The sequence below is a fragment of the Musca autumnalis genome, unplaced genomic scaffold (genome assembly GCF_047663935.1).
Source record: "Musca autumnalis isolate F117 unplaced genomic scaffold, ASM4766393v1 scaffold_3, whole genome shotgun sequence".
NCBI classification, from domain to species: Eukaryota; Metazoa; Arthropoda; class Insecta; order Diptera; family Muscidae; genus Musca; species Musca autumnalis.
The window spans coordinates 212,925,399-212,951,846 of record NW_027411866.1 but is presented as its reverse complement, the minus strand read 5'-3'; the positions used below and the strand labels follow the sequence as shown (position 1 = coordinate 212,951,846).

The following is a 26,448-nucleotide window of genomic DNA, read 5'->3' as shown; positions in this document are numbered from 1 at the left end:
CATTTCCTATAGGAAAGTGTCATCCTCAGCAGCTGAGGATACATTTCCTATAGGAAAGTGTCATCCTCAGCAGCTGAGGATACATTTCCTATAGGAAAGTGTCATCCTCAGCAGCTGAGGATACATTTCCTATAGGAAAGTGTCATCCTCAGCAGCTGAGGATACATTTCCTATAGGAAAATGTCATCCTCAGCAGCTGAGGATATTTTTCTTATATGAAAATGACATCCTCAGCTGAGGATACTTTTCCTATAGGAAAATGTCATCCTCAGCAGCTAAGGATACTTTTCCTATAGGAAAATGTCATCCTCAGCTGCTGAAGATACTTTTCCGATAGGAAAATGTCATCCTCAGCAGCTGAGGATACTTTTCCTATAGGAAAATGTCATCCTCAGCAGCTGAGGATACTTTTCCTATAGGAAAATGTCATCCTCAGCAGCTGAGGATACTTTTCCTATAGGAAAATGTCATCCTCAGCAGCTGAGGATACTTTTCCTATAGGAAAATGTCATCCTCAGCAGCTGAGGATACTTTTCCTATAGGAAAATGTCATCCTCAGCAGCTGAGGATACTTTTCCTATAGGAAAATGTCATCCTCAGCAGCTGAGGATACTTTTCCTATAGGAAAATGTCATCCTCAGCAGCTGAGGATACTTTTCCTATAGGAAAATGTCATCCTCAGCAGCTGAGAATACTTTTCCTATAGGAAAATGTGATCCTCAGCAGCTGAGGATACTTTTCCTATAGGAAAATGTCATCCTCAGCAGCTGAGGATACTTTTCCTATAGGAAAATGTCATCCTCAGCAGCTGAGGCTACTTTTCTTATAGGAAAATGTCATCCTCAGCAGCTGAGGATACTTTTCCTATAGGAAAATGTCATCCTTAGCAGCTGAGGATACTTTTCCTATAGGAAAATGTCATCCTCAGCAGCTGAGGCTACTTTTCTTATAGGAAAATGTCATCCTCAGCAGCTGAGGATACTTTTCCTATAAGAAAATGTCATCCTCAGCAGCTGAGGATACTTTTCTTATAGGAAAATGTCATCCTCAGCAGCTGAGGATACTTTTCCTATAGGAAAATGTCATACTCAGCAGCTGAGGATACTTTTCCTATAGGAAAATGTCATCCTCAGCAGCTGAGGATACTTTTCCTATAGGAAAATGTCATCCTCAGCAGCTGAGGATACTTTTCCTATAGGAAAATGTCATCCTCAGCAGCTGAGGATACTTTTCCTATAGGAAAATGTCATCCTCAGCAGCTGAGGATACTTTTCCTATAGGAAAATGTCATCCTCAGCAGCTGAGGATACTTTTCCTATAGGAAAATGTCATCCTCAGCAGCTGAGGATACTTTTCCTATAGGAAAATGTCATCCTCAGCAGCTGAGGATACTTTTCCTATAGGAAAATGTCATCCTCAGCAGCTGAGGATACTTTTCCTATAGGAAAATGTCATCCTCAGCAGCTGAGGATACTTTTCCTATAGGAAAATGTCATCCTCAGCAGCTGAGAATACTTTTCCTATAGGAAAATGTGATCCTCAGCAGCTGAGGATACTTTTCCTATAGGAAAATGTGATCCTCAGCAGCTGAGGATACTTTTCTTATAGGAAAATGTCATCCTCAGCAGCTGAGGATACTTTTCCTATAGGAAAATGTCATCCTCAGCAGCTGAGGATACTTTTCCTATAGGAAAATGTCATCCTCAGCAGCTGAGGATACTTTTCCTATAGGAAAATGTCATCCTCAGCAGCTGAGGATACTTTTCCTATAGGAAAATGTCATCCTCAGCAGCTGAGGATACTTTTCCTATAGGAAAATGTCATCCTCAGCAGCTGAGGATACTTTTCCTATAGGAAAATGTCATCCTCAGCAGCTAAGGATACTTTTCTTATAGGAAAATGTCATCCTTAGCAGCTGAGGATACTTTTCCTATAGGAAAATGTCATCCTCAGCAGCTGAGGCTACTTTTCTTATAGGAAAATGTCATCCTCAGCAGCTGAGGCTACTTTTCTTATAGGAAAATGTCATCCTCAGCAGCTGAGGATACTTTTCCTATAAGAAAATGTCATCCTTAGCAGCTGAGGATACTTTTCCTATAGGAAAATATCATCCTCAGCAGCTGAGGATACTTTTCCTATAGAAAAATGTCATCCTCAGCAGCTGAGGATATTTTTCCTATAGGAAAATGTCATCCTCTTCAGCTGAGGATACTTTTCCTATAGGAAATTTTCATCCTCAAGCAGCTGAGGACACTTTTCCTATAGGAAAATGTAATCCTCAGATGCTGAGAATAAAACTTTTCCCATAAGAAAAATGTTATCCTCAACTGCTGAAGACAGTTTTCTTATAAATTTCACGCCTAATAAATTTCAATTTAAAATTACTTAAATGTCCTTAACGAGTTTAATTACTTCGCAGAATAACTCCCGCTAAATCCCTCCTCTTAAAGGCATTACTATTCTTGTGAAAAATCAAGTCATTAACACAGTATGCTCTCGCTTCTTTTGATATCGGCTTATAGCTTCATTATCTTAACATGCTGTGCGCACCCAAAAACACATTAAAGTTATCCGCAACAGTGGTTGGTTGTTGTAGAGCATCATCATGCATGAATCATGTAATGACTTTGACATTTTCAAAGGGAACTGTGGTGTATTAACCAGAGATTTAGAGTTTTCGAACTTATTGCTCCCTCACATACACACACACTCCCGTGCATAAATTCACCAAATGAAGCTAAGTTCGTATTTAAAGGATAAAGATTTTCAATTTATGTGCCAAGTCGTTCGTTTGTCTAAGTAAATGTGGGTTTATGAACTTTATTTTTTTCCTTACATGTTTTCCTCTTAACTTCTATGGGAAGTCAAGTTGACAGTCATCTTTTTTTTTTGTTCTAAACATTTCTACAAAAAAGAAGTACAAACAACAACAACTTATGTAGTTACTACAAAGTTACATGCACATGTCTGTCATTAAGCTTGTTGTTGATTGTTACTTTTCTTGTCTTTTCTTTTCCGATTTTTTTTTTCAAACTAATTCTCTATTCTTCTTCACCTCTGTGTCAATAAACCTTGTATTCGTTCTTGATCTGGGAAGATTAAATCTTTAGGTTAACCTGACTTATTCAATGAACTTTGATTGACAAACTTGTGAGATGAAGTTGTACTGAGCGAATTGGAGGTACGAATTGGCACAGTTGTTTCCACTATTGGATATAGGCAAGGCAGCGGTTAGGTGCTCTCTATCTCTCACCTGATCCACTGTGGCAACGGCGGTGCACACAAGAAACAGTTGTCCAAAATGTTTACTATATTGGTTTTGAAGTTTTTAATTTTTCCCCTCTATATTAGGAATCCAGTCGACCATAGTCGACCAGTCGCACTCGACGATAACCAGGAGGTCCCATATCATTGATCTTAAATAGTATCAGGCTGCTTCCTTTGGCATTTTCGTATTAAATATTTGTTCTGCCTTTGCCATAGGGCCTTTGCTGCTATTTATTGTATTTATTATTTAATATTCATTATTTATTACTTATTTTTTATTATACATTTTGTTGTTATTAATTATTTATTATTCATTATATATTATTATTTACTATATATTATTATTTATTAATCATCAGCCACTAAGTCGAACCATTTCTTTACCTATTCACAACTATTTTTTTCTGAGTGTATTTTGAATCTTCAACGTCTTCTTTTGGTGTCATACATACATAATATGTATGTATGTATCTATATCAGGTGTCTTCTTAGACATTTTACTAAGTGGGTTAGTAGTTCCATTGTTAATTTGTGTCTTGTTATGTTTCTGCTTTCTGGCTTATTCTTATTCTATTCATGTTGTCGGATCTAATGATGATTACGGCAACGACTACCTAACACTAGGCGATGATGATGACGATGATGAGTTTTGTTTTGTTACCGCACAAAGCGATGTGTGTTTTATTGGATTTATTTTATGGAGTATTCTTTTGATTCGATACGATAGAAAACAAAACAATGGTAATGAACACCATTAAACAAGAAACAGAATCAGGTTTTGCAGATAGCTAAGATACCCTCAGCCTATGACTGTACAAAAAAAAACCGATAACAGAAGTGGTGGACCTCTGAATATAAAGAAATATAAATTCCGTAGGCGATAAAGGCATCAGAAACAGTGGACCTAAATATTTTACAAGATCAGCACTTAGGTATGAGTTTTCGAAATTTTGGGCCATTTTCGATCTAAGTATTTAAAATAAAATTATAGAATTGTAAGGGAGGGCCCTACTGGCCCTCTACTGTAGAGTAGATGGCCCTATTGACCCTCTACAGTAGAGTAGATGACCCTATTTACTGTCTACTGTAGAGTAGAAGGCCCCATTGGCCGTCTACTGTAGAGTAGATGGCCCCATTGGCCGTCTACTGTAGAGTAGATGGCCCCATTGGCCGTCTACTGTAGATTAGATGGCCCCATTGGCCGTCTACTGTAGAGTAGATGGCCCCATTGGCCGTCTACTGTAGAGTAGATGGCCCCATTGGCCGTCTACTGTAGAGTAGATGGCCCCATTGGCCGTCTACTGTAGATTAGATGGCCCCATTGGCCGTCTACTGCAGAGTAGATGGCCCTATTGGCCGTCTACTGTAGAATAGATGGGCCCATTGGCCGTCTACTGTAGAGTAGATGGCCCCATTGGCCGTCTACTGTAGAGTAGATGGCCCCATTGGCCGTCTACTGTAGAGTAGATGGCCCCATTGGCCGTCTACTGTAGAGTAGATGGCCCTATTGGCCGTCTACTGTGGAGAAGATGGCCCTATTGGCCGTCTACTGTGGAGAAGATGGCCCTATTGGCCGTCTACTATAGAGTAGATGGAAAAATTGGTCGTCTACTGTGGAGAAGATGGCCCTATTGGCCGTCTACTGTAGAGCAGATGGCCCTATTGACCGTCTACTGTAGAGTATATGGCCCTACTAGCCGTCTACTATAGAGTAGATGGCCCTATTGGCCGTCTACTGTAGAGTAGATGGCCCTATTGGCCGTCTACTATAGAGTATATGGCCCTATTGGCCGTCTACTATAGAGTAGATGAGCCTATTGGCCGACTACGGTAGAGTAGACGGGCCTATTGGCCGTCTACTGTAAAGTAGATGGCCTTATTGGCCGTCTACTGTAAAGTAGATGACCCTATTGGCCGTCTTTTGTAGAGTAGATGGACCTATTGGTCGTCTACTGTAGAGTAGATGGGCCTATTGACCGTCTACTGTAGAGTAGATGGCCCTATTGGCCGTCTACTGTAGAGTAGATGGCCCTATTGGCCGTCTACTGTAGAGTAGATGGCCCTATTGGCAGTCTACTGTACAGTATATGGCCCTATTGGCCGTTTACTATAGAGTAGATGGCCCTATTGGCCGTCTACTGTAGAGTAGATGGCCCTATTGGCCGTCTTCTATAGAGTAGGTGGCCCTATTGGCCGACTACTATAGAGTATATGGCCCTATTGGCCGTCTACTATAGAGTGTATGGCCCTATTGGCCGTCTACTATAGAGTAGATGGCCCTATTGGCCGTCTACTATAGAGTGGATGGCCCTATTGGCCGTCTACTATAGAGTAGATTGCCCTATTGGCCGTCTACTATAGAGTAGATGACCCTATAGGCCGTCTACTATAGAGTAGATGGCCCTATTGGCCGTCTACTATAGAGTAGATGACCCTATTGGCCGTCTACTATAGAGTAGATGGCCCTATTGGTCGTCTACTATAGAGTAGATGGCTCTATTGGCCGTCTACTGTAGAGTAGATTGTCCTATTAGTGGTCTATTATAGAGTAGATGTCCCTATTGGCCGTCTACTATAGAGTGGATGGCCCTATTGGCCGTCTACTATAGAGTAGATGACCCTATTGGCCGTCTACTATAGAGTAGATGGCTCTATTGGTCGTCTACTATAGAGTAGATGGCTCTATTGGCCGTCTACTGTAGAGTAGATTGCCCTATTAGTGGTCTATTATAGAGTAGATGTCCCTATTGGCCGTCTACTATAGAGTGGATGGCCCTATTGGCCGTCTACTATAGAGTAGATTGCCCTATTGGCCGTCTACTATAGAGTAGATGACCCTATTGGCCGTCTACTATAGAGTAGATGACCCTATTGGTCGTCTACTATAGAGTAGATGACCCTATTGGCCGCCTACTGTAGAGTAGATGACCCTATTTGCCGTCTACTCTAGAGTAGATGGGTCTATTGGCCGTCTACTATAGAGTAGATGGCACTATTTGCCGTCTACTCTAGAGTAGATGGCCCTATTGGCCGTCTACTCTAGAGTAGATGGCCCTATTGGCCGTCGACTCTAGAGTAGATGGCCCTATTGGCCGTCTACTCTAGAGTAGATGGCCCTATTGGCCGTCTACTATAGAGTAGATGGCCCTATTAGCCGTCTAATGTAGAGTAGATGGCCCTATTAGCCGTCTAATGTAGAGTAGATGGCCCTATTTTCCGTCTACTGTAGAGTAGATGACCCTATTGGCCGTCTACTGTAGAGTAGATGGCCCTATTGGTCGTTTTTTTATTGAAAATAGTCATCCTCAGCAGTTGAGGATACTTTTTCCTATTAGAAAAAATCATCCTCAGCAACTGAGGATACTTTTCCAGTTGGATAAAGTCATCTTCAGCAGTTGAGGATACTTTTCCTATTGGAAAAAATCATCCTCAGAAGCTGAGGATACTTCTCCTGTTGGAAAAAGTCATCCTCAGCAGCTGAGGATACTTCTCCTGTTAAAAAAAGTCATCCTCAGCAGCTGAGGATACTTTTCCTGTTGAAAAAAGTTATCCTCAGCAGCTGAGGATACTTCTCCTGTTGGAAAAAGTCATCCTCAGCAGCTGAGGATACTTTTCCTGTTAAAAAAAGTCATCCTCAGCAGTTGAGGATACTTTTTCCTATTAGAAAAAATCATCCTCAGCAACTGAGGATACTTTTCCAGTTGGATAAAGTCATCTTCAGCAGTTGAAGATACTTTTCCTATTGGAAAAAATCATCCTCAGCAGCTGAGGATACTTCTCCTGTTGGAAAAAGTCATCCTCAGCAGCTGAGGATACTTTTCCTGTTAAAAAAAGTCATCCTCAGCAGCTGAGGATACTTTTCCTGCTGGAAAAAAGTCATCCTCAGCAGCTGAGGATACTTTTCCTGCTGGAAAAAAGTCATCCTCAGCAGCTGAGGATACTTTTCCTGTTAAAAAAGTCATCCTCAGCAGCTGAGGATACTTTTCCTGTTGAAAAAAGTTATCCTCAGCAGCTGAGGATACTTTTCCTGCTGAAAAAAGTCATCCTCAGCAGCTGAGGATACTTTTCCTGTTGGAAAAAGTCATCCTCAGCAGGATGCTTTCGGGTATTCGACAAGCAGGTATTTAGCGAACGACTGCAGCTGTGATTATGTCCCGGAAAATTATCTTAGCTACCCGAGGATATGAGGGAATTTGCATCTCTCTGATAAATGCTCTAATCCTTGTCAATCAGCTTCTTCATGGTTCAGAAAAGTTCGGCGACCAAAGAAGATAGGAAGGTGATCTGAGCCAAGTTAAATGACTTAACCTTAACACCAGACGGTTATTGCCCTCCAGAAGCGAAGTGATTGATATTAGGCGCATAACGCAGGGCACAATTACTCTTCCACTGTATATACACATTAAGTAACTTTACCCTGGCAGTCCCACACTTTACTGCTACCCGCATACATCCCATGTATGTGTCACTAGATTTAAGCTCCATCGAGATAGGTCTGTACAGGACAGACATGGTATATAGGGAATGGCTTGTGGAAGGACCGCTTCTTGTACGGTCGTTCCACAAAACATTGTAACCGTCGCAATGTTGCAAGCTAGAGGTAACGGTGAGCTTTGCTTCCTGCATCGCTGTAACCATAATGTTTCTTCGACTCATTAACTCTACAAATCGCTGACTTGCTACAAAGTACAAGTATTGCATTTGTTGTTGTTGGGGAAACTGCGGTTGTGTCTTGTATTCCGACGACGAAGTTGGAGACATGTTGGAAATGTTCTGACGCAGCAAGGAGCAACATAACTCCTATCGCAGTAATCCCGGAGACGGCTAAGACCAGAGCAGCCACGGAAATGAAACCATTTCCTAAACCCATTACATCTCAATGATGTTCATAGACTGGGGCCCTTCTTCATCTTGATACGGTAGAAAAACAGGGAGCGGGCGCCCGGAATGCCACCCCCCTGGTAAGAAAATACACGGACACAAACAAATAAATGTTGATGTCACGGCCCTGTTCAAAGATTCCTTCGAGTCAATCCGGTACATAGAACCGATCGCCGTAGGTATTTCGAACCTTCGGACCATTATCACACGAAGAACCCTTAAACTGCACTTAAGAGAAATTTTCGAACTTTTGTTGGTTAGAAACTCGAAGAAATTGTTCGCCATAATCCTTCTTCGAACTTCATTTAAGTTTAAAAGAAACAATGCGATGTTCAAAGGTTGGACCAATGTCAGTCAATGGAGTCCCCTGACCATTTTAGTGTATAACCTTACAATTTTTTAAAGCTTTTGGACCAATATGTCAGGTAGCATGGACTTGGCATTATATCGCTGTAAAAAGGACTATTTTCAGTAAAAATATTTCGAAGCGATCTCGAACAGCTCTTGAACTACACTTAAGTAACCAATTTTGAACTATTGTGAGGGAGGTACCCGAAAGTGTGGTCCGATATACACCTTTCTCGGACTTGATGTACGTTTTGAAGGAACTTTACGATTTGCTATGTTTCGGCCAAATAATATACGTAATTCGTAAGTTATCGTGGTCATTATTCATTCAAGTTGGCGCTGGTAGGGTTCGTTTGAGCTTATGAGACATTCTTAGAGAAAGTATACGAGTATTGGCCACGAAAAAAATTATACCAGGACAAGACAACAAGGAGTACCTTCAAGGAAATTTTCACAACCACTCTCAAACAGCTCTTAAGCTATACTCGATCAAAAGTTTTTTGAACTTTTCTGGTCGGAAGGAATGGTTCGAACTTGATATATGTCCATCGCCGAACATGATTAATACAATATGCTGTGCTTGATGTTACAGCATTAAGAAATATTTTTTTATTTGAACTAAAGTTCCTAATATTCCCTTTCCTCTTTTTTTCAGATAAACTTGCGTTTAATACTTGTCAGTGGCAAAACAAAAGAATTCCTATTTAATCCAACGGATTCAGCTGGTGATATTGCACAAACAGTATTCGACAATTGGCCTGAAGGTAAGAAACAATGAAGATGAAAACGCAAAAACCAAAGCAAATAAAAAAGAATTTAAAGATAATATCTTGTCAATCACTTGGCAGGACTTCAGCTAACAATACACTTTAAAACTCCCCAAAGGTCATCCTGCGCACCGTGTCGACTATCAAACGACAAAGCGTTTTATAATTATCATGTTCCACAAAACAAATGGGTGGGAATTTAAATATTTGTTCTCACTCCACCTCCTCCTCCAACCGAGACCACCTAATAATTTCCATACAATTTCATCTGTCACAAATCGGTCCTGTTATTATGTACAAAGTCGTCTACAACATACCTACTAGCCCGTTGTTGTTATTATTGTAGCCTACATAAAGACTACATGCATCGCCTCATTTGCTTACAAACACGCTGCTAACTCTAACAAAAACAACTCAACAACTGGGCTCAAGAGGTCAAAGAGCAATTTACATACATATCTTCAAACATACACACACATATGTATGTCTGTGTGTATAGTTGATATTTTTGTAAATATCCTCTTGGGCACACTTTCTAATTATGTTCATCGTTTTCCTTTTGTTCTCTTTGCCCGTTTGACATTTATTTATGTAAATTGAGGTTTTTAGAGAAACAACATCAACAACAGCGACAATAACAACAACAACAACAACTTGCGGATAATTACAGTGCTAAAATATATGTTAATGTCACCCAAAATGTCAAAAGAAATGAGTGATACGTACTTGTATGTCAGGGTACGTATGTGACCACAGTGAATATCCATCGCCATAGGGCTGATTGCAATGATATGCAAAAAATACATAAGAGACAGACATAGAGGCAGATTTTGTAGAGAATACAAGTTTAGATGTATTCCTCTAAATCAGTGCCGACCAAGAAGAGCGAAGCCACAAATTTGAATGTATTCAAAACATTGAAAATTTATGACAGTGTGTTAGTAAGATTGTATGCACGCATGCTACTACAAAACAAAAACAAAACAAAGCATTTGCTCTCTCTATCTTGCACGCTCTTTCTTTGCGTTCGGATCGTATGTGTGTCAATTGCCGAAAATCTTCGTAACCACCGACAAATGGCTGTTCGGCACTGCTCTAAATTAGGAAACAATTTTTCCGTCCTTAGAACGTGTCTGTGAATTATCTCTTCAGAACGGAGGTGCTCAAAATATTTTGTGCACTAGTCTCTCTGAGCGAGTCTTCCCTTTGCTAAACTACGACAGATGAGAATAAAGAGAACATATTTTGTTGTTGCAGTCACGTTAACGTATATTTGTGATCTTGGCTGCTTCAGAATAAGAAGGCAACATTTTTTTCCTTTGAGTATAATACTTTATTATGCGGGTGCCACCGAGATGCAATGCTAACCATCTTACACTCATAAAGGCCTCGACAAATAAGCATTGAGTAAATTGTGGTCAACGGTTAAATCACTATCGAATCCGAGAAAGAAGGATGGTAAAATGGTTGTTCCTTTCAACGGCTGGTGGTAGCTGGCCCGAAGAGATGCACGTGTTATTTTGACCGGCAATTTATTGAGCACCCAGAGAATGACAGGGCCAAGAGGAAAATGCTACGCCGAGGAGGTACCAGTGTAACTGCATTACGCCACCATAACTGTTTCGTCGCTCGGCTTGTTCTCGTTCAGTCCTCGACTTATATGTGTTGATATGGCACATACAGTTTGTCAAGTAATTGTTTTCGAACCAAGAAAACTAACATTTTTCTGTATTAATTTATGAAAAATTACTGATAATTGTGATAAAAATGTCGGGTTTTTTGCAAAAAATAGTTGGTCGACTTATTCAAGACAAGATAGGACGAATAATTAAAAAATTAACCCACGTTGTCCAACAAAAAGTAACGAAAACCAATAACTACATATAATGCAAGTTGTCAAATAAATGTTTTCGAAATGTAGTGAAGTTCCGAAATATCCCATATTTTTGGTAAATTCTTGAAAATCATGACATTTTATGAATGTTATTCTTAAAAAGGGTTAACTACTAGCAAGTATCAACAATATTAGGCATAGAATATCTGTACTAGGAGGGTTACCATATGGACCAAGGGAGTACCAGGTCATATTACATGTAAACAGGGTCGTATAGGTCTTAAACCGGGAATATCTGAAAACTAAGGCGTTTTATGAGTTTTTTAGTTCACGAGAATGGACTGCCATCAAATACAATAAATATTACATACAGCATAATTAGATCAGAAGGGTTGCCAGATCGACTAAAAAGGTACCATGTTATATAAACAGTGAACGAGGCCACCTGGGCCCCGAAAAAGGGCACCGAAGTTTGTTTTTTTTTTTAATTAAAATTAATAAAGAGATAATGGCATTTCGCCAAACAATCGGAAATATCGCAGTAGGAAACCAATATTGCTTAGAAATGTATGGGGTAAAGGTTTCGACAATTTTCAGATATGCATACTTCGACCTATTGGACACATTTCGCGTACTCCGCAGTACTACTGTAGTACATTTTTAAGGGGAAAATTATGTTGATGGGTAAATAATGCTTCAGTGTTAGCATGGAAGCAAAAAACTTAGAGAATTCCTCTGAACTCGCTATAAACAGTTGAAATCGGAGGTCTATTAAAAATCAGCATAAACTGACTATATCTTATATATGCATTTCTAAGCGATTTTTGTACTTTTATGTCGTATTTTGGTTTATGTTGGGGAATTCCCTTATCCCTTAATTGAATTTGAGTTAAATAAACAAATTTTAAGCCCTGGTTATGGATCCAGGTGGCCTCGTTTACTGTTTATATAACCTGTCACCTTTTACTAGATCTGACAACCCCCCTGATCTAATTATTCTGTAGGTAATATTTATTGTAATTGGTGACAGTCCATCCTTTTGAACTAAAAAACTCATAAAACACCTTAGTTTTCAGATATTCCCGGTTTAAGACCTATAGAACCCTCTTTACATGTAATATGACCTGGTACTCCCTTGGTCCATATGGTAACCCTCCTAGTAGGGATATTCTATGCCTAATATTGTTGATACTTGTTAGTAGTTAACCCTTCTTAAGAATAAATTCATAAAATGTCATGATTTTCAAGAATTTACCAAAAATATGGGTTATTATGGAACCTCCATTAAATTTCGAAAACATTTATTTGACAGCTTGAATTATATGTAGTTATGTACTTTCGTTATTTTTTGTTGGACTACGTGGGTCAATTTTTTATTTATACATCCTATCTTGTTTTTAATAAGTCTACCAACTATTTTTTGCAAAAAACCCGAAATTTTTATCCCAATTATCAGTCATTTTTCATAAATTAATACAGAAAATGTTAGTTTTCATGGTTCGAAAACAATTACTTGACAAACTGTATGTATAAGTCGAGGACTGAACGAGAACAAGCCTAGCGACGAAACAGTTATGCTGTTTAGCTTCTACGAGTACCTTTTTGAAATCCATCCAGACTTCACAGAGATCTTAATGTATGCGCATGATTGTACGATCTTGGATCGGCACAGATAGTCGATTACTTAGTGCAGTTCTTCCATCTGAGAAATATGAAAATATTCGCCGCTTCATACACTAGCAGTCAATCTTTTTACCACTTAGTCGGTTGAAATGAAGTGTAAAGTTCTATACCATGTTTAAATAGACCGTGCATGCCACATCTATTTGCGACAAGAACGGAAGTAGAAACAAATCTCCTCAAGTCGCTGGCCGGCCACACTTGTCACTGAGTGCACCCCTATTTATATTATCTCCATGATATGATACCTACTGTTTATCGCCGAGTCCGAACGTCGTGTTCTAAGACACCACCAGTAGAGAAGTTTTACAAACGAAATGTCGCCAAAAATTACGCTGAGTTGTATTTTGCCGTCGTTGAAAATTTCTTGTTGCCTAGCTTGAGAATCGAACCTGGGCATTCGGCGTGCAAGGCGGGTGTGCATACCATTGCATCACGGTGGCACACTATGGGTGCTGACAAAGAAATCTTGTTGACCTCTTACAATGACCTGATGAGGATGACTTTTTTCGATTTGAAAAGTATACTCAGCTGCTGAGGATGACTTTTTCCAACATTAAAAGTATCCTCAGCTGCTGAGAATGACTTTTTCCAACAGGAAAAGTATCCTCAACTGCTGAAGATGACTTTTTCCAATATTGTATAGATTTAGAACAGTACCTTGAGCTGAGATGGCCAATAGGGCCATCTACTCTACAGTAGACGGCCAAAAGGGGCCATCTACTCTACAGTAGACGGCCAATAGGGCCATCCACTCCACAATAGACGGCCAATAGGGCCATCCACTTCACAATAGACGGCCAAGAGTTCCATCTACTCTATAGTAGACGGCCAATAGGGCCATCTACTCCACAGTAGACGGCCAATAGTTCCACCTACTCTATAGTGGACGGCCAATAGTTCCACCTACTCTACAGTAGACGGCCAATAGTGCCATCTACTCTACAGTGAACGACCAATAGTGCCATCTACTCTACAGTAGACGGCCAATAGGACCATCTACTCTATAGTAGACGACCAACAAGGCCATCTACTCTACAGTAGACTGCCAATAGGGCCATCTACTCTATAGTAGACCAATAGTGCCATCTACTCTACAGTGGACGGCCAACAGGTCCATCTACTCTAAAGTAGACGGCCAATAGGGTCATCTACTCTACAGTAGACTGCCAATAGGGCCATCTACTCCACAATAGACGGCCAATAGTTCCACCTACTCTATAGTAGACCGCCAATAGGACCATGTACTCTATAGTAGACGGCTAAGAGGGCATCTACTCTACAGTGGACGGTCAATAGGGCCATCTACTCTAAAGTAGACGGCCAATAGGGTCATCTACTCTACAGTAGACTGCCAATAGGGCCATCTATTCTACAGTAGACTGCCAATAGGGCCATCTACTCTGCAGTAGAAGGCCAATAGGGTCATCTACTCTATAGTAGACTGCTAAAAGGGCCATCTACTCTATAGTAGATGGTCAATAGGGCCACCTATAGTAGACGACCAATAGTGCCATCTACTCTACAGTGGACGGCCAATAGGGCCATCTACTCTACAGCAGACGGCCAATAGGGCCATCTACTCTACAGTAGACGGCCAATAGGGCCATCTACTCTACAGTAGACGGCCAATAGGGCCATCTACTCTACAGTAGACGGCCAATAGGGCCATCTACTCTACAGTAGACGGCCAATAGGCCATGTGTTCTACCGTAGACGGCCAATAGGGCCATCTAGTCTACAGTAGACGGCCAATAGGGCCATCTACTCTACAGTAGACGGCCAATAGGGCCATCTACTCTACAGTAGACGGCCAATAGGGCCATCTACACTACAGTCGACGGCCAATGGGGTCATCTACTCTACAGTAGACGGCCAATAGGCCATGTGTTCTACCGGAGACGGCCAATAGGGCCATCTACTCCACAATAGACGGCCAATAGTTCCACATACTCTATAGTAGACGGCCAATGGGGCCATCTACTCTATAGTAGATGGCCAATAGGGCCACCTATAGTAGACTGCCAATAGGGCCACCTATAGTAGACGGTCAATAGGGCCATCTACTCTACAGTGGACGGCCAATAGGGCCATCTACTCTACAGTAGACGGCCAATAGGGCCATCTACTCTACAGTAGACGGCCAATAGGCCCATCTACTCTACAGTAGACGGCCCCTAGTGCCATCTACTCTACAGTAGACGGCCAATAGGTCCATCTAGTCTACAGTAGACGGCCAATAGAGCCATCTACTCTACAGTAGACGGCAATAGGGCCATCTACACTACAGAAGCAGCCAATAGGGCCATCTACTCTACAGTAGACGGCCAAAAGAACCATCTACACTACAGTCGACGGCCAATAGGGTCATCTACTCTACAGTAGACGGCCAATAGGCCATGTGTTCTACCGTAGACGGCCAATAGGGCCATCTACTCCACAATAGACGGCCAATAGTTCCACCTACTCTATAGTAGACGGCCAATAGGGCCATCTACTCTATAGTAGATGGCCAATAGGGCCACCTATAGTAGACGGTCAATAGAGCCATCTACTCTACAGTGGACGGCCAATAGGGCCATCTACTCTACAGTAGACGGCCAATAGGGCCACCTATAATAGACGGTCAATAGGGCCATCTACTCTACAGTCGACGGCCGATAGGATCATCTACTCTACAGTAGACGGCCAATAGGCCATGTGTTCTACGGTAGACGGCCAATAGGGCCATCTACTCCACAATAGACGGCCAATAGTTCCACCAACTCTATAGTAGACGGCCAATAGGGCCACCTATAGTAGACGGTCAATAGGGCCATCTACTCTAAAGTAGACTGCAATTAGGGTCATATACTCTACAGTAGATTGCCAATAGGGCCATCTACTCTACAGTAGACTGCCAATAGGGCCTTCTACTCTACAGTAGACGGCCAATAGGGCCATCTACTCTAAAGTAGACTGCAATTAGGGTCATCTACTCTACAGTAGATTGCCAATAGGGCCATCTACTCTACAGTAGACTGCCAATAGGGCCATCTACTCTACAGTAGACTGCCAATAGGGCCATCTACTCTACAGTAGACGGCCAATAGGGCCGTCTACTCTATAGTAGATTGCCAATAGGGCCATCTACTCTACAGTAGATTGCCAATAGGGCCATCTACTCTACAGTAGACGGCCAATAGGGCCATCTACTCTAAAGTAGACTGCCAATAGGGCCATCTACTCTAAAGTAGACTGCCAATAGGGCCATCTACTCTAAAGTAGACTGCCAATAGGGCCATCTACTCTACAGTAGATTGCTAATAGGGCCATCTGCTCTACAGTAGACTGCCAATAGGGCAATCTACTCTATAGTAGACGGTCAATCGAGCCATCTATTCTATAGTAGACGATCAATAGGGCCATCTACTCTACAGTAGACTGCCAATAGGGCCATCTACTCTACAGTAGACGGCCAATAGGGCCATCTACTCTATAGTAGACTGCTAAAAGGGCCATCTACTCTACAGTAGACTGCCAAAAGGGCCATCTATAGTAGACGGCCAATAGTTCCACCTACTCTATAGTAGACGGCCAATAGGGCCATCTACTCTACAGTAGACGACCAATAGGGCCATCTACTCTAGAGTATACGGCCAATATATTACTCCACAGTAGGCGGCGAAGAGGGACATCCGTAGAACCGGGGTAGTACGTCCGATCATGTGCCATCGTGGGATTTAAGTGACTTTTTGCCATTACTTCACTGGGTCTGGATGTATCCTTGGTGAGTTCTAGCGACCTAAAGAATTCAATCCAGGATTGTATTTTAGTTGTAGCTATTTTTTGCATTCCTTAAGCTTATCCTTTTACGTCTACCAGGAACCGTTGAAGGATTTTTGCTATTATTTTCGTAGCGTAGACCTTCATAATGGTGTATAGTTTTGCTTCGAGCGCGTCAAACTTCTCAATATTCTAAAAACTGTATCAAGAATGGATACAACTTTTTCTATATCTTCTGCCGTGTCATCTGTGCCCTGTTGAACTTTTTCTAGTTCGTTTTTTTAGGTTGCGATAACATTTAATGGACAGATATGTTGTAGCCAATGACCTCCTGACAAGCCTAAAGTTCTCCGAGTTGGAACTGACTCTGTTGTTGTTGTAGTAGTAGCATAGAAACGTACGTAGAAGCTTAGGATTGATGCTGGGTTGGCAGCCGCTTGGTTGTAAACTCTGTTATCCAACCCTGTACTTCGTTTTCGTAAACTTAGGGCAGCAGGATCCGCAGGTTATCTGAACCGATTATAGACTTCTTCAATTTGATCTACACGACCTTTAGCATGAGTTTAGTTGTGCGAATGGCCCTTCTATCCACATATTATCTACCTGCTTTTCGGCATAGTCGATGTCATATTGTTACACATTCTCCCGAGTGCTTGTACTCCGGCCTGAGTTATTACGAGAACTAGGCTCTTTCCATTATTATTTGATGACTTGGTATCGATTACGGATCTGGATGTTTCCATTGGGTTGATTGGCCTTTGATTTCAATGTCACAGCCATAGACCCATGATTCGTCACCAGATACGATCTTTTTGAGGTAATCTGGATCGTCGTTGACGAGGTTCAACAACTTCTGAGCAATGTCCATGTGACCTTGTCCCAAGGTAGTGAAATGCCTGAAGAGGTTTCGTTACCGAGCCATCAAATACTAATGGAAATAGCCTAGATCTAGCTATAACTTAGACCGGAGTAAAAGCACACGGGGGAATTGGGGAACAAGATGAGATCGACGATGCCAAGTCAAGTTTGATGATGGGCTATATAGATCCACGTTTTGGTATAGCCCCCATTTAACGGTACCGAATTAAGGTATTTTGAGGGTTTTATCTACATTTTTTAGACCACATTTTTGGACTACAAATTGCCAAGATAGGTCCACGTTTTGGTATAGCCTCCATATAACGGTACCTCTTGATTTAAGAGACCAAAAAAATTTTGCGCCAAAAATGGTGAAGATAGGTCCACATTTTGGAAAAGGTCCCATATAACGGTTCCTTCCGATTTAAGTTATTTTAGCTCCATTTTTTGACCGAATTAGTTAAAATTTGACATTTGAGGTTCTCTATGACCAAAAAGCTTCTCTTCTAAAAATTGTCATTGGCTCCAATTTGTCACTTGGAGATTCATGAGATCAAAAAATGTCTACACCAAAAATGCTGTAGATAGGACGATGTTTTCATATAGGCCCCATATAACGGTACCTCCCGATTTAAAGTATTTTGAGGCTTTTAGCTTCATTTTCTGACCGAATTAGCTGAAATTTGACATTTGAGGATCCCAATGACCAAATTGCCAATATAGGTCCACGTTTTGGTGTAGCCCCCATATAAGAGTACCGCCCGATTTCAAGTATTAAGACGTTTTTAGCTACCGTCGTACTTACCGTCTTTTAACTTTTTTATTTTTTTCTGCAGTGCCTCAAAAATGACATGACCTTAGGTAATAAATTTCACATTGAAAGTGAAAACCCCATGTAAACTAACTATGATATCCACACATACATGTGTGTTTAGATTTTACACATGCAAAGTCAAGCCTATTTCTGCTAATACCCAAAGACATTAGCAAGTTTATATTAGATGAGACACCTTTTTTTGTTCATTTCCCTCCCCAAATATATTTTCCTTTTTGCCTGCGTTTCAAAGCCACCCACAACTATTTCTTATAATATCCTGACGTATATCATGTAACCTGACAAGCAGCTTAAATATTTTTTTCTGCAGTCGTGATTTAAATCCTCAGACAAGGTTTTATGCCTGGCCTACGCTCGTAATGATAATCCCTGCAACAGACACTTGATGACCTACCTTGAACTGTTTGCTTGTCCACTGTCATCTGAGTGATGAGTGAGGTAAACAGAATGTAATTTTTTTGTAATGCCATCCTATGGCCTTATTTTGGTTTGAATTTCAAAATACAGCTCGACAAAATGTATGACTGAACCAATATAAAATTTCAAATTTTTGTTCGTAATTTAATATACTCTAATTTTTCAATCTATAACCCCATTTTGATCCAATTTCACTTTCATTTTTTTTTAATATTTTCAATTTATAGAAATTTCTTATTTATTTTAAAAAATAGGTCCAACCAATAAATTTTGTGGGCAAATATTTTATCAGCAAGCAATATTGCATTTCACACACACACACAACCGCATTACAGATTGCGGGGTATATTTATTTTGTAGCTTTAATTAATGAATTGGCAAATAAATTTGATACACAGTTAATATAAAAAAAGTTAATGTTACCCGAAAGGTAAACATTGGCCAACAATTCAGCCACCAACCCAACAGCCTACCTCCACCACCACTAGCAAACAATTTGTCAACTTTTTTTGTTTTGTGTTGCTGTCATTCCAATAATGACAATTCATTAACACCGCTGTTGTTGTTGCTGTGTCTGTCATCATCATATCATTCACACGCCTCTTTCTCAAATAAAACTTTTTCTATCCCAGGTAAATAAATTGGCAACGACAACTCATCGATTGAATCGATTAACACTCACTCACACTTACTCAACCAACCACCTCAGATACTGTGCGAATTCATCGAACGTGCGTATAATCGATGTGTGAATAATGTTGATTATATTAATTATCCGTTTAATGTAATTTAAGCTTCATCATTGTTGTCACATGTGAGGCGATTGTAATGACGGGTTTCTTTCTTCGTTTGGCATGCTAAGTTCCTTATTTCAGCGGAAACATATTGACAACAATTGGTATTGATTAGGTGGGGGTAATAGGAAGCAACAAAAACGTAAGGAAGGAACTACCGGACCTCACAGTTGCCTTCTAATGATGTAATGACCACTTCTTTCAGAAAGAAAATTGGTTTCAGGAGTCCATTTTTGAAAGAAGGTGTGCTCCTATCGACCCTTTGTGAAATAAAGTGTGCGTCTTTAGAGATTTGCTGAAGCCTGGACATTTTTGGAAAGAAAAAGTTCTCATATGTACCCATTCTGAATGAAAACGTGATCCTACGTACCCTTCCGAAATGAAAGATTTCTGCTATGAACCCTTTCGGATGGATTGGGTGTTCCTATGGACCCTTTTGAAAAGAAAGGATTCTTCTATGGACTCTTTCCGAAAAATGGGTGATGCTATGAACCATTTCTTAAAGAAAGGGTGCTCCTTAGACACTTTCTGAAAGAAAGGACATTTCCGAAGAAACAGTGTATCTATGAGCTCTTTCGGAAAGAAAGGGTAGGAACATCCTTTCTGAAAGAAAGAATTCTTCTATGGACCCTTTCGAAAAAAGTTGCTCCTATTAACCTATTCTGAAAGAAAGGGGGTTCCTATGGACCCTTTCTGAAGGAAATTTTGCACTTATGTACCTTTCTAAAAAAGGGGCCTTATGGACCCTTTCGGAAAGAAAAAGTGCCACTATGGACCCTTTCTGAAAGAAAGGGTGCTTCCAACCACCCTTTCTAAAGAAAGGGTGCTCATATGGACCCTCTCTGAAGAAAAGGGTGCTCCAATGGAACCTTTCTGAAAGAAATGGTGCTGCTATCGACCCTTTCTGAAAGATGGGTGCTCCTATGGACCCTTTCTGAAAGAAGGGTGCTCCTATGGAACCTTTCTGAAATAAATAGTGCACTTATGAGCTCTTTCGGAAAGAAATGGTGCTCCTATATACACTTTCTGAAGGAAAGGATGCTCCTATGGGTTCTTTCGGAAAGAAAGAATTCTTTTATGGACCCTTTCGAAAAAAGTTGCTGCTATTAACCCATTCTGAAAGAAAGGGGGCTACTGTGGACCCTTTCTGAAGGAAATGTTGCTGTTATGTACCTTTCTAAAAGAAAGGGAACCTTTCGGAAAGAAAAAGTGTTCTGCAAGAAAAGGTGCTTTCAAAGACCCTTTCCGAAAGAAAGGGTGCTTTCAAAAACCCTTTCCGAAAGAAAGGGTGCTCATATGGACCCTTTCTGAAGAAAAGGGTGCTCCTATGTACCCTTTCTGAAAGAAATGGTGCTGCTATCTACCTTTTCTGAAAGAAGGGTGCTCCTATGTACCCTTTCTGAAATAAATAGTGCACCTATGAGCTCTTTCGGAAAGGAAGGGTGCTCCTATTACCCTTTCTGAAAGAAAGAATTCTTCTATGGACCCTTTCGAAAAAAATTGCTCCTATTAACCCATTCTGAAAGAAAGGGGACTCCCTTTCGAAAAGAAAAAGTGCCCCTATGGACGCGTTCTGAGAGAAAGGGTGCTTCCAAAGATCCTTTCTGTAGGAAAGGGTGCTTCCAAAGATCCTTTCTGTAAGAAAGGGCTCTTCCAAAGACCCTTTCTAAATGCACCCCAAAGATCCTTTCTGTAAGAAAGGGTGCTCCCAAAGATCCTTTCTGTAAGAAAGGGTGCTTCCAAAGATCCTTTCTGTAAGAAAGGGTGCTTCCAAAGATCCTTTCTGTAAGAAAGGGTGCTTCCAAAGATCCTTTCTGTAAGAAAGGGTGCCTCCAAAGATCCCTTCTGTAAGAAAGGGTGCTTCCAAAGATCCTTTCTGTAAGAAAGGGTGCTTCCAAAGATCCTTTCTGTAAGAAAGGGTGCTTCCAAAGATCCTTTCTGTAAAAAAGGGTGCTTCCAAAGATCCTTTCTGTAAGAAAGGGTGCTTCCAAAGATCCTTTCTGTAAGAAAGGGTGCTTCCAAAGATCCTTTCTGTAAGAAAGGGTGCTTCCAAAGATCCTTTCTGTAAGAAAGGGTGCTTCCAAAGATCCTTTCTGTAAGAAAGGGTGCTTCCAAAGATCCTTTCTGTAAGAAAGGGTGCTTCCAAAGATCCTTTCTGTAAGAAAGGGTGCTTCCAAAGATCCTTTCTATAAGAAAGGTCGCTTCCAAAGATCCTTTCTGTAAGAAAGGGTGCTTCCAAAGATCCTTTCTGTAAGAAAGGGTGCTTCCAAAGATCCTTTCTGTAAGAAAGGGTGCTTCCAAAGATCCTTTCTGTAAGAAAGGGTGCTTTCAAAGATCCTTTCAGTAAGAAAGGGTGCTTCCAAAGATCGTTTCTGTAAGAAAGGGTGCTTCCAAAGATCGTTTCAGTAAGAAAGTGTGCTTCCAAAGATCCTTTCTGTAAGAAAGGGTGCTTCCAAAGATCCTTTCTGTTAGAGAGGGTGCTTCTAAAGATCCTTTCTGTAAGAAAGGGTGCTTCTAAAGATCCTTTCTGTAAGAAAGGGTGCTTCCAAAGATCCTTTCTGTTAGAGAGGGTGCTTCTAAAGATCCTTTCTGTAAGAAAGGGTGCTTCTAAAGATCCTTTCTGTAAGAAAGGGTGCTTCCAAAGATCCTTTCTGTAAGAAAGGGTGCTTCCAAAGATCCTTTCTGTAAGAAAGGGTACTTCCAAAGATCCTTTCTGTAAGAAAGGGTGCTTCCAAAGATCCTTTCTGTAAGAAAGAGTGCTTCCAAAGATCCTTTCTGTAAGAAAGGGTACTTCCAAAGATCCTTTCTGTAAGAAAGGGTGCTCCTATGGTCCCTTTCTAAAAGAAAGGGTGCTCCTATGGTCCCTTTCTAAAAGAAAGGGTTCTCCTATGGTCCCTTTCTAAAAAAAGGGTGCTCTATGGTCCCTTTCTAAAAAAAGGGTGCTTCTATGGTCCCTTTCTAAAAGAAAGGGTGCTCCTATGGTCCCTTTCTAAAAGAAAGGGTGCTCCTATGGTTCCTTTCTAAAAGAAAGGGTGCTCCTATGGTCCCTTTCTAAAAGAAAGGGTGCTCCTATGGTCCCTTTCTAAAAGAAAGGGTGCTCCTATGGTCCCTTTCTAAAAGAAAGGGTGCTCCTATGGTCCCTTTCTAAAAGAAAGGGTGCTCCTATGGTCCCTTTCTAAAAGAAAGGGTGCTCCTATGGTCCCTTTCTAAAAGAAAGGGTGCTCCTATGGTCCCTTTCTAAAAGAAAGGGTTCTTCCAAAGAACTATGGACCCTTTCGAAAGAATGTGTGCTCCTATAGACCCCCTCTGAAAGAAAAGGTGCTCCTTTGAACCTTTCTAAAAGAAGGGGTTCTCCTATGGACCCTTACGGAAAGAAAGGTTGCTCCAAGGGACCCTTTCGGAAAGGAAAAGAGTTCCTATGGACCATTTCTGAAAGAAAGGGTGCTCCAAAAGGGTGCTTGTCTAGAACCTTTCTAAAAAAGGTGGTTGTATACAACCTTTCCAAACTAAAGGGTGCTTGTCTAGACCCTTTCTAAAAGAAAAGGGTGCTTGTCTAGACCCTTTTTAAAAGAAAGCGTGCTTGTCTAGACCCTTTCTAAAAGAAAGGGTGCTTGTCTAGACCCTTTCTAAAAGAAATGGTGCTTGTCTAGACCCTTTCTAAAAGAAAGGGTGTTTGTCTAGACCCTTTCTAGAAGAAAGGGTGCTTGTCTAGACCCTTTCTAAAAGAAAGGGTGCTTGTCCAGACCCTTTCTAAAAGAAAGGGTGCTTGTCCAGACCCTTTCTAAAAGAAAGGGTGCTTGTCTAGACCCTTTCTAAAAGAAAGGGTGCTTGTCTAGACCCTTTCTAAAAGAAAAGGGTGCTTGTCTAGACCCTTTCTAAAAGGAAGGGTTTTTGTCTAGACCCTTTCTAAAAGGAATGGTGTTTGTCTAAACCCTTTCTAAAAGGAATGGTGTTTGTCTAAACCCTTTCTAAAAGGAATGGTGTTTGTCTAAACCCTTTCTAAAAGAAAGGCTGCTTTTTTGACCCTTTCTAAAAGAAAGGGTGCTTGTCTAGACCCTTTCTAAAAGAAAGGGTGATTGTCTATACCCTTTCTAAAAGAAAGGGTGCTTGTCTAGACCCTTTCTAATAGAAAGGGTGCTTGTCTAGACCCTTTCTAAAATCAAGGGTGCTTGTCTAGACCCTTTCTAAAATCAAGGGTGCTTGTCTAGACCCTTTCTAAAAGAAAGGGTGCTTGTCTAGACCCTTTCTAAAAGAAAGGGTGCTTGTCTAGACCCTTTCTAAAAGAAAGGGTGCTTGTCTAGACCCTTTCTAAAAGAAAGGGTGCTTGTCTAGACCCTTTCTAAAAGAAAGGGTGCTTGTCTAGACCTTTTCTTAAAGAAAGTGTGTTCCTATGGACCCTTTTTGAACAAAGGCCTCAATTGCTATTTGATTTGTATTCCTGAAAGGGGTTTTTTATCTAATGACGACCTCAAGTGGCCTTCTATCCATAGGAAATATCTTTTTGTTTTATTTTGCCAAAAAATGCGAACAATTATTGCAGTTTTGAACTTGACTAAAAAATCTCGTGTGCGTGTGTCTGTTTGTTTATGACGCTTTATAAATCATGCATGTTTATATAAACACACTTGTGCCAAGAACACCATAATTCTTTGGTTTGGTTCGCTCGCTGGTGTTGCTTGGTCTTCGTTGTTGTTGCTTTTGCTTAGATTGCGTTTGAAAATAATTTAATAAATTATTGTAATTAAATTGAATAACGCCACTATACCAACAACATGGTAATGTTAAGCAATAGACCAGAGAAGAACCCCCCACAGATTGAGCTAGCTACCAAACCAATCAAATGACTAGCAGGCAGACAGGCAGGCTGCCAGAACCGAGGAATATAGATTCGTCATCATCGTAGCTATGAAGCTATGACACATCCATCCACACTGATAAAACAAATTCAAAAAATTGTTTGTTTATAGAAATGTACGGATGTGTGAGTGTGTGTTTGTGCATATATTTAAGTGTGACGACTATCCTAATTGACCGTCTGACCGACAAGTCAATATTTCTCATTTCATTTAGTAGAACGGGTTGGGGGGGGCTTGTTTTGAGGCCCCCTCAATTAAGCATATGACTATAATTACACTGACAGTCATAACAACAGCTGCACTACGACGACCACGACATCATCATCGACAATTTATGGCTTTTAAGGGAACACAAGAGGGAATCTCTAATAGAGAGAATAGTTTGTCGGTCGGTTGTTTGTAAACAAAATCAAGGCGTTAACATTGGCGCCTAATGAAAGCCTAATTGTAATTGGTAGACGGTTTTTTTTTTTCTTGTTTCAATATACGTATGTATGTGTGTAAGAGTGTTTGTGTAACAGTTATTTAGCGAAAGTGTATTAATTAAAGAGCAATTATTTTTTGACATAGTTAAAATGGTACAAATATTTGTAATAAACTAGAATAAATAAGGCAAACTACAATTTATAAATTGGGATTTTTTATTTTTTTATGAGAATGATGGGCAAATAAACGAAAAATATTTTGTCGATTGATTATGATTTCTATGAAATAATACAACATCAGATTGACATCCTTTTTAATTCCCACTAAAATCTGAATATTCCTTGTCAGGGATGGGACAACGGCTTTGATCAGTTGTACATAACATCAACCATTTCCCTGATTTGTTGCTTTGAATTTTAATTATTTATTAATTTTCTGCATCTGATTCAAACGTAAATTATCAATTAGATGGAACGTAATTCATATTTAAAATATCTTATACTTCAGTTGAAGCATAACCTTTTATATTGCAATTAAATCATTCGTATCCTAACCACAAAAGTTTGTTTAGGATATTTTATGCATATTTACATTTCTATTTAGAATTTGCAATTACTTGCGGTTTTGAATGTAAATATTGTATATTACCACTTACAAAACCCACTCCTTATCACATTCACCACTCTTTGATAAAACATTGTCTGAATGAGATTTCCATTCATGTGGTATGCATGCGGTCAATGGTAATTCTGAGAATTCTGTTATTCTATGATTTTTTTTTTTCTTCTTAACAATTTATAAAACATATGTATGAATGGATAATAATTTTAGAAGGAATATTGAAATTTAAATAAGAATTAATAAGAATTTTTCGATAATAAGAACAACACTGTACAACAAACATTTTATAACAACATATTATTAACACTGTGTGTAACTTTTTGTGTCATGGAAAATTTACCACATACCGACACCGCAGCGTGATAGAAGACGAAAAATAAGAAGACACGTGTCTCGGCGTTTTTCTCTGTTACTTCGAATTTCGCGGTTATGGGCCCACAAAAGACCTGAGGCCTTGATGTCAAAAACGACCATTTTGTCAGGCTCATATCTTCTAAACCGCTAAGAATTTTGGTTTACTCGTGGAGGCAAAGTTGTAGCTCTCATCTTAAAGAATAATAATTGTGAAGACATAAAATCCATTCAACCTTATCTTCAAGGTCAAAATCGTGAAGGTCAAGTTTCCATTATATTTTTTTCTCAGATTTTGGCCTACAGATATCAAACCGATCAAAATTGAATCAAACAACCAACTACAAAAATGTACCTTAGATCTCAATAAACAACTTTCTAGAACATACGAACCCTGTAAAAATAGTTCTTAAAGGTCAAAATAGCAAAACAAATGCAATTTTTATTTTCTTTTTTCGGTTTCTGCTCCATAGAAATTAAACCATTCAAAATTCAAGAAAACATTCAACCACAATAATGTAGCGAATATATCAGTATACAACTTTGTGGAACATCAGAGCCCACTACGAACTGTTCTTAAAGGTCAAAATAGCAAAAAACTTTAGAAAATATTCGATTTTTATACATTTTTCTCGGATTCTGGTCCATAGATACCGAACCGTGCAAAATTCAAGAATAGAAAGAACTACAAAAATTTACCTCAGATGTCAGTTAACAACTTCCTAGAACATATGAACATTCTAGGAAC

At 40.1% G+C, this 26,448-nt stretch overlaps 1 protein-coding gene across 2 annotated transcripts in view; it reads left to right on the top strand.

The window, feature by feature from the left end:
• The window catches only part of UBL3 (ubiquitin like 3), a 462,821-nt gene that overhangs the window by 368,454 nt on the left and 67,919 nt on the right, over window positions 1-26,448 (top strand). For both annotated transcript variants that reach the window (XM_073976565.1, XM_073976564.1), the window contains one exon: window positions 9,152-9,260. In XM_073976565.1, coding sequence (XP_073832666.1) covers window positions 9,152-9,260 — 109 coding nt within the window. The remainder of the gene's footprint in view (window positions 1-9,151; window positions 9,261-26,448) is intronic.